Consider the following 15,026-nt stretch of genomic DNA (forward strand, 5'->3'; position numbering starts at 1 on the left):
CCTCCTGGCCAACCTTTCCTCTCTACAGCACAAGGGTCTTTCCCAAGTGTGGAATATCTGCCTCCACCTTTCCCTTACCAACCTCCTCCCTCAGTGATGACCGGATAGATGGGAGAAGTCTAATTCTCTGAGGAACTGGTTTTAAGTAGGATTAACAGCAGTAAATGATAAGTCTCAAAACAGGGCAAGAATGTCGACAGCAGGGGGCTGGAGAGATGGCTCAGCGGTTAAGAGCACCCGACTGCTCTTCCAGAGGTCATGAGTTCAATTCCCAGCAACCACATGGTGGCTCGCAACCATCTGTAATGGGATCTGACGCCCTCTTCTGATGTGTCTGAAGACAGCTACAGTGTGCTTATATATAATAAATAAATAAATCTTAAAAAAAAAGGGGGGGGGTTGGGGATTTAGCTCAGTGGTAGAGCGCTTGAGCGCTTGCCTAGCAAGCACAAGGTCCTGGGTTCGGTCCTCAGCTCCAAAAAAAAAAAAAAAAAAAAAGAATGTCGACAGCAAGGCCAAGCCCTCAGGCTACCGCCCAAAGCCCCTATAATGCCTGTCTCACAAGCCCCTCCTCAGGCCTTGTAACCCTCCCAGTGAGTCAGAATGTCCTCCTCCTGGTTATCCCAAGCTGTCCTCTCTCTGCCTGACGGTCATCGTCCTTGGAGCTCATTTCTTGCAGGTCATCCTTCCAGATCCCTGGCCTCTAGTTTTCTTCCTCAGCCCCAAGGGCTGCCCGCAGCTCTGCTCAGACTCTAAGCGATTTCCTGTGCTTCCCAGCTTCTGTGGAAGAGCTAAGGGCTGAGTCCAAGAGGTCCCTGCCAACCCTTCCCCGCCAAGTGCTCCCCCAGAGGTCAACCGAGGCAGGGAGCACCTCAGGGCTCCTTCACTCACACCCACTCACCAGCCTCCTGGATGTCTTTCACAATCTGGGCTGTGAGGCTCCCATTGTAGAAGGCCCTGGCCCCTTCCTGGGCCAGTATTTGCAACGTATCGGCCAACTTCGGCATAGTTACTGTCTCTCCTTCCTGAAGCACCTTCCCTTGCCGGCAGAACACCTCGCTGGGGCAGAGGGGACTCGTGTGAGGCAGCAGGAATAGAAAACCAACTATTACGCCTCACACCCGCCCCTCAGCCTTTTGTCCTCAGGGTGCAGAGGACAAACACCGGTAGAGCCAGTCCACAGGCGGGTTGCCCTCTTGCTTGGGGTTTCTAGTGTCCCATCTTGCTCAGGCCACGATGTCCACTGGGGCCTCTAAGCCAGGCTCTGACTGTGTCTACACACACAGTGAGAAGGGTTTAATGACGGCTCAGACCCACTGACTGACGGGCCACTTGGACCTGAGGCCACCTACCACAAAGCAGGTGTCTTCTCAATGATGTCCCGTTTTTTGTCCAGGGCTCTTGCCAAGCCCTTGCCCACAGGGAAGCCATGGCGAGCCAGTTGGATGCTGGGTTGGAAGAGGCGAGCCCAGGGTAGCCGGCCATGCCGTTGGTGTGCCAGCTCATAGCCACGGATTTCACCAGGAACTGCCACTGAAAGGCCTCCTAGGAACCAGATGAGCAGAGTTTGAAAGAAAGATGGACGGGGTTGGGAGTAGGGGTGGTGGGGGTGGTAGGGGTGGTAGGAGGGTGGAAGGTTAGTTAGTGGTGGGGTAGGTCACTGGGCCTATAAACCCAGCTACTGGGAAGCTGAGGCAAGAAAACTTCCGGGTTTAAGGGCTGTCTGGGCTGCAGAAGGAATTCAAGAACCGTTACAGTAGATTAGCAAGACCCTATCTAAAAAAGGAAAACGGAAAAACAGCGTGTAGTTACTCTGTGGTCGTGTGCTTGTCTGGTTTGTTTCTAGCACCACATTTATTTTTTTTTTAAGGATTTATTTATTTATTATATATGAGTACATTGTAGCTGTCTTCAGACACACCAGAAGAGGGCATCAGATCCCATCACAGATGGTTGTGAGCCACCATGTGGTTGCTGGGAATTGAACTCAGGACCTCTGGAAGAGCAGTCAGTGCTCTTAACCGCTGAGCCATCTCTCCAGCCCACACCACATTTTTTAATAAAAGCAGCAACAATATTTCCCCAATCTATTTAGTGGCTGGGGCTAGAGTAACCTGGAAGGGAGGGGCTTTGTTGCTAGGGCAGCGCTAAGGCTCAAACTCAGGACCTCCCGAGAATTAGACAAGGGTTCACTGCTCAGCATCATCCCCATCCCAGGGAAAGTTAAGCTTGAGATGGTAAACTGATCTCCACAGGCTCACGTTGTTGAGCAAATGCTCCCTACAGGGTACAGAACGGGGAGCAGGCGTCTGTGTGTTGGCGTTGGCTGCCCTAGATGACTGGACGGGTCCTCATTAAGTACCTCTGTCTGAGAAATCCTGTGTCAGGACTATTGTTGTCCACAAGAGTTGGGGAAAGCTTTACCCCTCGCACCTCTCAACTGTCAGTCTGAGGTAGCCTCAGTCATTCTTGTTCCACACACTTCCTGGGCTCCATCAGACTCTACCAGAGCAAAGTCAGCAGCAGGATGAGCCAGCAACAAGAGCCATGTGCTGGAGGAGAGTCATGGCCAACTTGACACAGGCTAGAGCCATCAGGGAGGAGAGGGCCTCAACTGAGAAAAAGCCTTCCGCAAGATCGGGCCGTAGGCAAGCCTGTAGGGAAATTACTTTATTGCCTGATATGGGGCGAGCCCATCCCATTGTGGGTGGTGCCATCCCTGGACTGGTGCTCCTGGGTTCTATAAGAAAGCAAGGGGCTGGAGAGATGGCTCAGCGGTTAAGAGTACTGACTGCTCTTCCAGAGGTCCTGAGTTCAAATCCCAGCAACCACATGGTGGCTCACAACCATCTGTAATGGGATCTGATGCTCTCGTCTGGTGTGTCTGAAGACAGGACAGTATACCCACATACATGGGATAAATAAAATCTTTTAAAAAAAGTTACAGGTTCTATTTTTTTTAAAAAGAGGCAGAGCAAGCCATGAGGAGCAAGCCAGTAAGTAAGCAGCACCCCTCCATGGCCTCTGCCTCAGCTCCTGCCTCCAGGTTCCTGCCCTGCTTGAGTTCCTGCCCTCACTGCTGTTGATTATGGACTGTGATATAGAACTGGGAGTGGAATAAACCCTTTCCTCCCCCAAGCTGCTTTCGATCATGGTGCCTCATCACGGTGATAGAAACAAAATCTAAGACAGGCCCTTGCCTCCTGTTTCCTGACCTGAGTCCCAACGCTAGCTCTGTTTCCTCTGTGTGCTCCTCCATGTGACCTAATATGTCTTATCTTTTCAGGTTCACGTCTTTAAGGAGCCGATGAGTTCATTAGAAACAGATTCCTAGACTGGATTACCCAAGCAAGCTTCACTGCCCACCTAGGCTGAATGACACCTAAGGCCGGACGCTGACCGCTTTGCCTACTAGAGAGCAGCTAGAACGGCCACCCGCGCCAAGTTCAGCCATTTACTTTCACAACCGAAAGCTAGTTCAACCCTTGCTTTACCGCGTACTAACTGTGGACTTGCGTAATCTCACCTGGCTTGCATGACCTCCCTGGGTTTTATCAACCCACCTGTAGGACAGGAAAATCCATGGTATCTTTTCTCTAGTCCCAGAGGACCAGGGAGGGCACAAGAACCCAAACAGCAAAAAAACCACTCACTTGGGTGAGGGGACAGTCCCAGTGACCCTTGGGAAGTGTGATCTGTTATACTAAGGAAGTCATCTCTCAGCATTCAGAAACCCCGAAGAATCCCAAAATGCATGGGTGGCCACCTCCCTTCTACGAAGCCCACTTCTGTGTATTTTTTTTTTTTTTTGGTTCTTTTTTTTTCGGAGCTGGGGACCGAACCCAGGGCCTTGCGCTTCCTAGGTAAGCGCTCTACCACTGAGCTAAACCCCCAGCCCCCACTTCTGTGTATTTAACTGTTTGGTGATGACTCACAGAAGTTAATGCCTTGTAGAGGCTTTGTAACCAACAGCCCACTGAACTGTTAAGGGAGTGTTGACAAGGAAAAAGGTCCCCGTGTGTTCAATTAGAAGCAAAACAGGCTTTTAAAAAGATTTACTTGGGGGGCTGGGGATTTAGCTCAGTGGCAGAGCGCTTACCTAGGAAGTGCAAGGCCCTGGGTTCGGTCCCCAGCTCCGAAAAAAAGAACCAAAAAAAAAAAAAAAAAAAAAAAAAAAAAGACTTACTTGGGCTGAAGAGATGGCTCGGGGGTTAAGAGCACTGACTGCTCTTCCAGAGGTCCTGAGTTCAAATCCCAGCAACCACATGATGGCTCACAGCCATCTGTAATGGGATCTGATGCCCTCTTCTGGTGTGTCTGAAGACAGCTACAGTGTACTCATATACAATAAATAAAATCTTTAAAAAAAATAAATACATCTTTTAAAAAAGATTTACTTATTTATTTTATGTGTATGAGTTCTTGGCCCACATGTGTATATGTGTACTATATGCATGAAGTACCCATGGAGGTCAGAAAAGGGCATCAGATCTCCCTGGACAGGGGTTACAGGTGGTTGTGAGCCACCATCTGTGTGCTAGGAATCAAACCCAGGAGCTCTGTGGACACCAAGGGCCCACGTGATTATTTTCTCCGTGTGCCCACACTGGTGCCTCAGCGCAGGGCTGAGAAGAAATGAAAGAACCTACCTACCCCTCCCCCCACGATGGTGATTTAACCATTTGTTATGGGTGGGTGTCATGGGTACCAGAGCTGCTGTCCCCAGGCCTCAGACAGGTACATGTCCCCTGTGAATGCTGTCTCATACAACAGCTTACCTTCTTCAGAGTCCTTAGAATTATTGAACATGCTGGTATTGGCCAACCTGGGAGCCATTTCACGGGCATTGATAACTTCAGCTTTTCCTATAAAAAGAAACGAGTTGGCAGACCAGGTTATCCCCAACCCCTCCCGTCAGGGGAGCCCAGGAGACACCTAGCTATACTGCTGTAGACCAATTCACTCTGATGGGAGAGGGCTAGCCCAAGCCACTCACCCACCCGACCGTGGGCACTCACGTGTGGTGCTGTTGTAGATGGTGAAGAAGAGGCCGCCCCCGATGCCCATACTGTGGGCATTAATGAGCCCCATACACAGCAGGCTTGCGATGGCCGCGTCCACTACGGAGCCGCCTTCCTGTAGCATATCCCTACAAGTAGCACAAAAGCAGACAAAAGCCTGAGGACTCGCAGGACTACTCTGCCATGCACCTTGGCCTCCCTGCCCAGAAGAAGACCCTGTGCCAGGTGTTTCTGCTTTGATCAGAATCTCATGCTGCCTCAGGCTTACGATGTAGCCTGAGCTGGCCTCAAATCCCAGCCTCCTGAGTGTTGAGATGAGAGGTACAAGCTTCCATGCTCAGCTGGGCCAGCTTTTTGCTTCTTGGCTTGTTCACCTGTTTAGTTTACTGAGACGGGGTCTTACCCCAAGGGCTGGAGTTACAGGTGACATCAACCGCTTGTTTTTTTTTTTTGTTTTGTTTTGTTTAAGTGGGGTGTGTGTGTGTGTGTGTGTGTGTGTGTGTGTGTGTGTGTGTGAGAGAGAGAGGGGGGGGGCAGGTACCCATGGGGAATCAGAGAAGAGAATCAGATCCCTTGGACTGGAGTTTCAGACTGTTGTCTGACATGGGTTTGGGCATTGGGCTCTTTGAAAGATAGCACACAGTATGAATCATTAAACCATCTCTCTAGCTCTGAAGCTTTCTTTCTCTCTCTCTCTTTCTTTCTTTCTCTTTTCTTTTTTTTTAAAGCTTTATTTATTATATGTAAATACACCGTAGCTGTTCAGACACACACATCAGATCCCATTTACAGATGGTTGTGAGCCACCATGTGGTTGCTGGGATTTGAACTCAGGACCTCGGGAAGAGCAGTCTCCAGCCCCATCTTTCTCTTTTCTTTCTTCTCTTTCTTTCTCTTTTCTTTCTCTTTTCTTTCTTTCTCTTTTCTTTCTTCTCTTTCTTCTTTCTTCTCTTTCTTTCTTTCTCTTTTCTTTCTTTCTTCTCTTTCTCTCTTTCTCTTTCTTTCTTCTCTTTCTTCCTTCTCTTTCTTTCTTTCTTTCTTTCTTTCTTTCTTTCTCTTTCTTCCTTTCCTTCCTTTCTCTTTTCTTATTTATTTATTTATTTATTTATTTATTTATTTATTTATTTTTAGCCAGGCTCTCACTCCGTAGCTCTGAAACTCACTACGTAGACCAGGCTGGCCTCAAACTTACAGATGTCCACTGGCCTTTGCCTCCTCAGCGTTGGGATTAAAGCCCGGGCTGTCCCATGCCTTACAAAGTTTTTGGTTTCTTTTTTTTTTTTTTTTTTTGGTTCTTTTTTTCGGAGCTGGGGACCGAACCCAGGGCCTTGCGCTTCCCAGGCAAGCGCTCTACCACTGAGCTAAATCCCCAACCCCAAGTTTTTGGTTTCTTAAAGACATATTTTTTTTTCTTTTCCAAGCAAACAAATATACATGATTTAATTGAAAAAAAAAAGGGAGGCTGCTTTTTATTAATAACACTTTTTTTCTGATTATGTCTCTTAACGGGAACTGACTTTTACATATAACGAGATAAAATTCTAACGTGGGCGGAGGCTGCAGAATGATTCAGTGGCTCAGAATACTGGCTCTCTTCCAGAGGCCCTTGGTTCAATTCCAGCACCAGGACATTGCAGCACACAACTGTCTATAAACCAGATCCAGAGGATACAATGCCCTCTTCTGGCCCCCGAGGGCACCAGGCATGCAAGTGGTGCATAAACATACGCTCGGGCAAAACAAACACATAATCTTTTTAATTAAAAAAAAAAAAAACCACCATCTATAATGTAATTCGGACAGCAGCCTTTTTCAGAGAGACGTGCTGAAACGAGGGGCTCTGGGTCACTGTCCCTTCTCCCTAGACGGAGGCTAGCGAGAGAGTCCAAGAGCAGCTCACCGGATGCTCTTCATGTTCGATTTACAGATGGGGAACCGGAGTCATGCCCACGCTCACTAGTCTCCCAGGGTGCCTTGCCCTAGCAGACCCACTTACCGCCCAATCTCTGAGCAACGCTTGGCATCTGTGGCCACGGCCGCCCTGGAGTACACATGGTCAGGCTTCCCAGAGGTGGTGGGTAGCCAGATGCAGAGGCCGATGATGACGAACACCAGAACCACCGCCACCAGGCCCAGCACCAGAAACCGATTCTTCATGGCTCTGTTGCCCAGTGAGAAAGAGTAGGGTAAGGTCCAGCCTTGAGAACTCCAGACCACCCCACACCCCACTGGGCGCAGTCTAAAGTCAAGCCTCCGGGACATAGTTCTGGGCCTCCTTTTAGCCTCCCAGAAATGTGTGGGCTGTCCAGCCTCCAGATCTTTGGCCAGGCCGTTGCTTCTACCAGAAGCTCTGGAGCCTATCTCCGTCATTACGAATCCTGTTTATCTTCAAGGTTCATCCCTGTTCGTTCCCAGCAGACCCTCCCAAGGAGACCCCTCAGGCTTCACATGCCCTAGGTACCTGCATACAGAAGAAGCCAAGCCACCACTGTCCTGAGAAAAACCCTAGGGAAGATAGGCTTCGCACTTATCCTTCTGTGTGCCTGACTCTAGCAGAGAGCCTGGCCCTGCCCTTGAACTCCTGGAGTAGCTTGGGGTTGGACATCTATCATGCCTTCCAAGGAGGAGTGACTAACTGCTAATGACTAGCTGCCTAGGTCAAGACTTACCGTCCAGTAGGAGCCCCCAAACCTTTCTTGGGGAGGTGGTTCTTGAAAATCAGCTGTATGGATAAGCAGGAACTCCCCCACACTCTGCGGAAACCCACAGCCAATCTTCCCTGAAACCGTTAGAGCAGGCTGGTACTCCTGAAAATCACAAAGTTAAACGTGAAGCAGGCCCAGAACTCTTCTGGGGTGCCTGATGTGATGAGCTCCCTCTGTCTCCCGCTGAACTCTGGAGTCAAAGAGGCTGCCAGCCGCCTCCATGTATGCATGACTTCTCCCAAGAGCTGCCCGGGGAAGGGGGTCACAGAACTGGGCAGGGAGGGGCTGGCATTCATGTGTAAGCCCAGGATTTGGTAGTAAGAGCAACAAGTGAACCGAACAAAAGGGTTCAAGGGTCCAGGCCTTTCCCGACATTGGACTTGGTACGCACGCACCAGTTGTGGGACTTTGAGGGGGCCCTGCCCTCAACCTGCCGGGTTGTTTTTTAATAACTTGGACTGGCGTGTGTGAAATGTTAAGACTGGGCATGATAGCTAACACCTGCAAACCCTGGCACTCAGGAAGCAGAAGCAGAATCGCTGTGGATTTGAGCCCAGTCTGACCTACCTAGTGAGTTCTGGATTAGCCTGTGCTACAGTGTGAGATCGTATCTCAAAAAAAAAAAAAAAAAAACAACAGAGGGGGACTGGAGAAGAGAAGGTTCTTCCGGAGGTCCTGAGTTCCATTCCCAGCAACCACATGGCATTTCACATCAACAATTCCTGTTCCAAGAGACCTGATGGCCTCTGGGTACCAGGCATGCAGATGGCCCACATACAAACACTCAAGGAAAACACATTAGAAGGACACGCCCACGCATTGCTGACATTCCTCTCCCCTGGATTGGAAGGTGGGGTTGGTGGGTGTCCTAACTGGATTTGGTGCCTCTTATGTGGGAAAGTCGATTTGCAACTCTTAAGGCAGAGGAGGATACCAAACCCCAGGGCGGAGGGGACAACACCCTATCTCCTGGTCAGTATCCCTTGTAGCTCTCCCTGCCCAGATCTAGGCATGACTCTGACCTGAAGGCACAGGCTCATTTCTTCCTGTCCTTCCCCTGAACAGTTTGGTCCTCCAGAAGGCAGCTGCTGGGTCCCTCCTATCCATAGTGGCAACCAAGCCCCGTCCTTGTTGTCCAAGGGACAGTTCGTACCCTTCTTTAGAGCTGACACCCGTACCCTGGGCCCTGGGGTGGACCTAGGTCGGGGGGTCTGGGATTTCTGGTGAGAAAGTCACACTGAGAGTTTCCAGGGGTCCTAGGGGCCAGGCCAGTACCAGTGTTGTTCATTCATCCTTGGTACAGAACACTCCCGTCCATGTAGGAGGGCAGGGAGTGGGCGTGGTCACTGCTCTTACCCATGGCTCCGTGCAGCTCTGGCCCGTTTGGGGACTCTTGGGCTTCGTTTCTTTTAGGTTTGTGGGTGTAAACTAAAAGTGGTCTCGGGGGGTCTCAGGGCGCTGAGGTGAACCATCTGTGACTTCCATGGTGCACGTTTCTCCTTTCCTTGTCTGCCCACTTATCCCTCTGTCCACCCAACAGCCCCCAAAGGCACCCAGCGGGGCTCCATCTTCCAAAGAGCCTGGGAAGTGGGTAGCTCTGACCCCTGACCCCTGTCCCTTCCTCCTGGGACGGGGAGGGTTGGCCCTGCCTCCTGCAAGCAGATGTTTCAGTCCAAGCGGAAGACGCCCTGCTGGAAGCCTGGGCTTCCATTTCCCACCCCTCCACCTCCAAGTTCTCTCAAAGATTCACTAAAAGAACGTACGGGGCCAGAAGCCTTGGCTACACACAGATCGGAGTTGAGAGGGAAACTGAGGCACTGGTTCTCAAGCCCAGGCCCCTCCCTTTCTGTAACTCTGGTGGGTTTCCCAGAGGCCCTGGAGGGGGTGGGGACCCAGGAGAGAGACCCCTTTTCCTCTCAGGACAGTTCTGGGATGGGGAGAGGAATATAGGTCCGCCGAGGAAGTCCTGGCCACAGAGCTGGTTGTCCCCCGAGAAGCAGCCACAGCCATACCTGTCACCCTTGCAGACTGGCTCAGTGCCCCCAGCCCCCACTTGGCATCAGGATCTGGAGTCAAGCATCGCCTCAGGGTAGGAGTAGGGAAGGGGTGGTAGCAATGTAGGACCCATGTGCTTACCTAATCCCAGAGGGGCAAGAGGTCAGCTAAAGTGTGCCCAGCATCCTAGAAGGGCAGCTGAAAGCTTCTGAGTGGGATGTGGGATAAGGAGTCCTCTGCAAGAGGTCCAGCTAGGCTGGGAGGATGGTCAACACTGGTGGCAGCAGCAAGGAGGCGCAGGATTAGGCTTGTCACCAGGTGACTAAAGTTCATGCAGCCCCAGGAGGGCTCTGGGCGGGGGAGGTGGGAGGTGCTTAGAGCCTGGGAAAGGGGCTCCCCCTTTTCCAGATTTGTTTCCCTCCAAGGGGCAGAGGCCACCGGTGAACCTTTCCAGACAGCCCCTGCTAAGTCCCTCTGTGAATTTAGAGACAGACACGATGTCCTCAAAATGTTCCTGAGGCAATGAAGTAGAGGTAGCCCCAGGCACTAGACCATAGCTCAGATCTAAGAGGCCTCGCTGTACCCGATTGGTCAATGACAGCTGCGCGTTCCAGGAACAGGGCCTGGGGCCTTGGCTTCCAGACCGGTTCAACCACCATTTAAGGAACATTAGCCCACAGACCCAGACAGTGACAGGAGCAGCCTAGAAAGAGAAGGCCCAGAGACGGCCAGACCTGGCCCAAAGTCATATAACCCAGCAGGGCAATCCTGCCACATGGTTCCTGCCCCCAAATTAAGTAGATGCAGCTGTGGGTCTGCCTCAAGGGGCACCCAGTTCCCTCCTGATCTTCACTGTCCAATGTGAGCAGTTCCCTGACTCAGCAGTGCTTAACCTCATATACCTAGAGATGCTGGGTGCTGTCATGCTGCTAGTGCTACTTTCTAAACACTCCCCTACACACACTGCACACATACTGCACACACACATGCACACTCAGCACACACTGCACGCACACACACACTGCACACACATACATTGCACACAATACACTGCACATATATATATATATACATACCACACACGCTGAACACACACACACTGTGTGCACACACACATTGCACACACACTGCCCACATATAAACACCACACACACATACCACACATATATACTGCATACACAAACATATACCACATTGCATACATACACCCATATACACACACCACATACATACTGCACACACATACATTGCACACAATACACTGCATATATATATATATACCACACATGCTGAACACACACACACACTGTGTGCACACACACTGCACACATATAAACACCACACACACACTACCCATACATACTACATACACAAACATATACCACATTGCATACACACACCCATATACACACACCACACACATACTGCACACACACAGACATGTACACACACCACAAATCATATATCATACAGCACATACATACCACACACACATACTGCATACACAAACATATACCACACATATACCACATTGCATACACACACCCATATACACACACCACACACATACTGCACACACACACAGACATGTACACACACCACACAATCATATATCACACACACATACAGCACATACATACCACACACACATCCCACTTCATACACACAACATACTGAACACACACACACATACGCACTCTACACACACATATTACACACATATAAACACTCGCCAGAAACACACTGCACCTGCACATGCATTCTGCAACACACCACATTGTACACACATACTGCACACAAATGTACTGCACACACACAGACACCTACATACCCATATACCACACACACACAATACATCACACACATATACTGCGCACACACATTCATTACACACATTCACTATGCACATACTACACATGCACATACACCATATACATACATACTGCACACATACATACGCCCACGTTACACATACAACTGAGCTGAACCTAGGCTGAGCAAACTAGGTTCCCAAGATGCTATGGAGAAGGGTGGTGAATAGACAGCCACGCCAACAGCCAGACTGAAGTGTTTCTGCTAATCCTTCAACAGATCCACAAAGCCGTGAGCTGCTATGAAGTCCCAGGGCCACGGGAGTCCAACTGGGCACAATCAAAACACATCCTCCAGTGAGAAATGAAGTTTAAAGCTAGGCGTGGTGGTGTAAGCCTTTACCCTCAACACTAGGGAGCAGAGGCAGGCTGTTCTCCGTGAGTTCAAGGCCAGACAGTGCTACGTAGTGGGATGGTGTCTAAGGAAGGAAGGAAGGAAGGAAAGAAAGAAAGAAAAGAAACTGATGTTTCGACAAAAGCAAACTGTCCAAGATCAGCTGTGCCAGGGACGTTGGCAGCACATCCCACCCCACTCCATATGCTGGTAAGAACATTGGGTATGAGAACACAGATATCTTCAGCTTCTCAGCCCTGTCTGCATCCTGATAGGACACTTAACTTCAGCCAGACCTGAAGCTGGAATTGACTTTATTTGCTGTTCAAACTGGTGTGGACAGCAGAGGATCAGGAAGCACACCTATAATCCCACAAACACATGCAAACCCCTTACACACACACACACACACACACACACACACACACACCTATACCCCCTTACACACATACATATAATCCTTACACATACCTATATCCTTTATATAACGTGTCTATGCCCCCTTACACACACCTATACTCCTCACACACACGCCTATACTCTTTACACGCATACCTGTAACACACATACACACCTATAACCTTACACACACCTATACCATTCCTTCCAAGTGAAAGTGCTTCTGGTGAAAAGCACTGTTTGCCGGGGAACCTGAGGGAAGAGATTAAACTGCCTAGGGGTTGGGGATTTAGCTCAGTGGTAGAGCGCTTGCCTAGGAAGCGCAAGGCCCTGGGTTCGGTCCCCAGCTCCAGAAAAAAGAACCAAAAAAAAAAAAAATAAAATAAACAAAAAAAACAAAAAACAAAAAACCTGCCTAGACTTAAAGACCTGGAGGTGACAGAGCCTCCAGGAGCTGGGTAATGACTCACCACAAAGGTCTCTGCCCCACCCCCACCCCCAGCCCAGAGAGGGACAGGCATGGCTGGAGAGCACAGCGTGGTTCCGGATCGCTGACCATCACTCCTGCGGGGTCACTCATATCCTCTTGGGTCTCTGGCTGCTTCAGTCTTCACCTCAAATCCGCTTCCTGGGAACCAGGACCCAGAGGTTGCTTCTGAGCAGTCGGTGGCTCCACTCTGAGCCCCTAACACCCACCTTACACCTGGGTCAGAGAGAGAGGGAATCTCCTCAAGCCCAACCTGTGTGATAAGAAGCGGGGCTCTGCCTACCTGTGTGAACCCAGGGGAACCAGGACACAGGAGCTTGCTGCCCGTTATTCTGGTGCTGCGCGGGTGGCTACACGGAGGCTCTGAGAAGATCACCAGAGCCTCTGGAATGGCATGGGACAGAGCTGAGGGACAGAACCAGGTCTCCACACATTCTTGGGGGGGGGGGACAAGTCTATTTGCCCCACCTACGATGTCCCGCAGCTCAGAGTCGGTGAGGAGGGCTTTGGGATCATACAGCAGCTGGGGCACAGCCAGACACGTGCCACTGTTCCCTTTCAGTTCCACACGGAAGACTAAGTCCCCATCCCCAGCAGTGACCCAGCTCCTCCCTTCCCTCCCCTAGCTGGCCTGGGATGGGAGGAGGCTTTAAAGGTACAGAAACTTCTCCAGGTAGAGAGAGGATTGGATCGTAGCCTGAAACAGCACGGTATAACTCAGAGCCTCGGGGAGTTCCTAGAAAAAACCTAAGCCTGGAGGATCTAAGTGGAGCTAGAAGCTATACGTCAAAGGGGAGGGGCGACTCAGGCTCCGGTGTTCAAATATAGGGGTCATATAGAACGAGGGTGCAGCCAGATGCCCTAACCTAGTAGAGGTTATGGCTGAAAGCCTCTGAGGCCCTACAAGATCCAAGGAGCCTGTTCCCCTGAGTGACTGCCAGGTCGAGGCTGGCCCTTTAGACTGTCTGGGCCACAGAGTGGGGAGGGGCTGCCACTGCAAGTATTTCGGTTAACTGGTTAACTGGACTGAAGGAAGTCTCATGACCTAAACGTCTTTCCTAATTCAACCTTCTAGATAAGGGCAGGCCGGTAAATTGTGTGCGTGGGGTGGGGTGTGGGGGCACTTGACAGGGGACGTGGTGGCCCGTCTTTTTAAGCCCTGGAAACTTCTCACTGACTGAAATAGGGTCAGTTTCCAACAGAGGGGCTGGCTATCTCAAGCCTCTGGGCCTCAAGGACCACCCTCTCCTCCTCTCCCTCCCCGCTCCAGGTGCCTCATCTACCTCCATCTCCTCTGAACTTTTCCCCAAGCTTCCAATCTGATTGGAGGGAACTCAGTGCTCTCAGGGCTCGCACAAAGGCTCAGTGGGTGAGGTGCTTCTGCGCTTGACAATGGGAGCTTGATTAACCGAAGCCACCTGGTATAGTAAGAGAGGAGATCTCCACATGCACTCTGTAGCATGTGGATGTACGTACATATGTATGTACACACACACACACACACACACATACACACACATACACACATACACACGCATACACACACACACACACACACACACACACACACACAGAGAGTAATTGTTGGAGCTGAAGAGATGACTCAGCAGTTAAGAGCATCGACTACCTTTCCCTCTGACGACCCAGGTTCGACTCCCAGCACCAACGTGGTGGCTCACGGCCATCTATAACTCCCGTTCCAGGGGAATCTTTACTCTCTGACTTCCTCAGGCACTTGTGAATGTGTGGTGCACAGTCATACATGCGGGCAAGATGCACACACACATAAAATAATAAAATAAGACTTAAGCGCTTGTATTGTTGTTTATGTGCACATGCGTATGTCTGTGTGTGAGAAGGTCAGCGGGGCGTCAGGTACTCTGAAACTGGGGTCACTGGCAGTTGTGAAGTCCCTGGTGTAGATTCTGGGAACTGAATTTGAATCCTTTGCAAGAACAGTGTGCACTGAGAAATCTCACCAGAAAATAGAACACATTTAAAAAAGAAAGTTTTTTTTTTCTTTTTCTTTTTTTTGGAGCTGGGGACCGAACCCAGGGCCTTGCGGTTGCTAGGCAAGCGCTCTACCACTGAGCTAAATCCCCAACCCCTTAAAAAAGAAAGGTTTAAAAAGGAACAAATAAACAAAAATCCCGGGGACTGGAGAGATGGCTCAGTGGTTAAGACACCGGCTGCTCTTCCAGAGGACCCAGGTTC

General features: G+C 50.3%; 1 protein-coding gene across 10 annotated transcripts in view; it reads right to left on the reverse strand.

The window, feature by feature from the left end:
- Positions 1–15,026, reverse strand: part of Ggt1 (gamma-glutamyltransferase 1) — a 29,411-nt gene that overhangs the window by 3,892 nt on the left and 10,493 nt on the right. For 8 of the 10 annotated variants that reach the window (XM_039098385.2, XM_063278933.1, XM_039098383.2 and 5 more), the window contains 6 exons: positions 7,691–7,828; positions 7,018–7,182; positions 5,019–5,149; positions 4,779–4,865; positions 1,353–1,545; positions 902–1,059 (listed from right to left, as the gene is read on the reverse strand). In XM_039098385.2, the coding sequence (XP_038954313.1) occupies positions 902–1,059; positions 1,353–1,545; positions 4,779–4,865; positions 5,019–5,149; positions 7,018–7,178 (730 nt within the window). In that variant the 5' untranslated portion in view covers positions 7,179–7,182; positions 7,691–7,828. Of the gene's footprint in view, positions 1–901; positions 1,060–1,352; positions 1,546–4,778; positions 4,866–5,018; positions 5,150–7,017; positions 7,183–7,690; positions 7,829–9,862; positions 10,298–13,095; positions 13,736–15,026 lie in introns of those variants that run through there. The other 2 variants (XM_039098382.2, XM_039098384.2) reach the window with 2 other exon arrangements.

The sequence above is a fragment of the Rattus norvegicus genome, chromosome 20, assembly GCF_036323735.1.
Source record: "Rattus norvegicus strain BN/NHsdMcwi chromosome 20, GRCr8, whole genome shotgun sequence".
Lineage (NCBI taxonomy): Eukaryota > Metazoa > Chordata > Mammalia > Rodentia > Muridae > Rattus > Rattus norvegicus.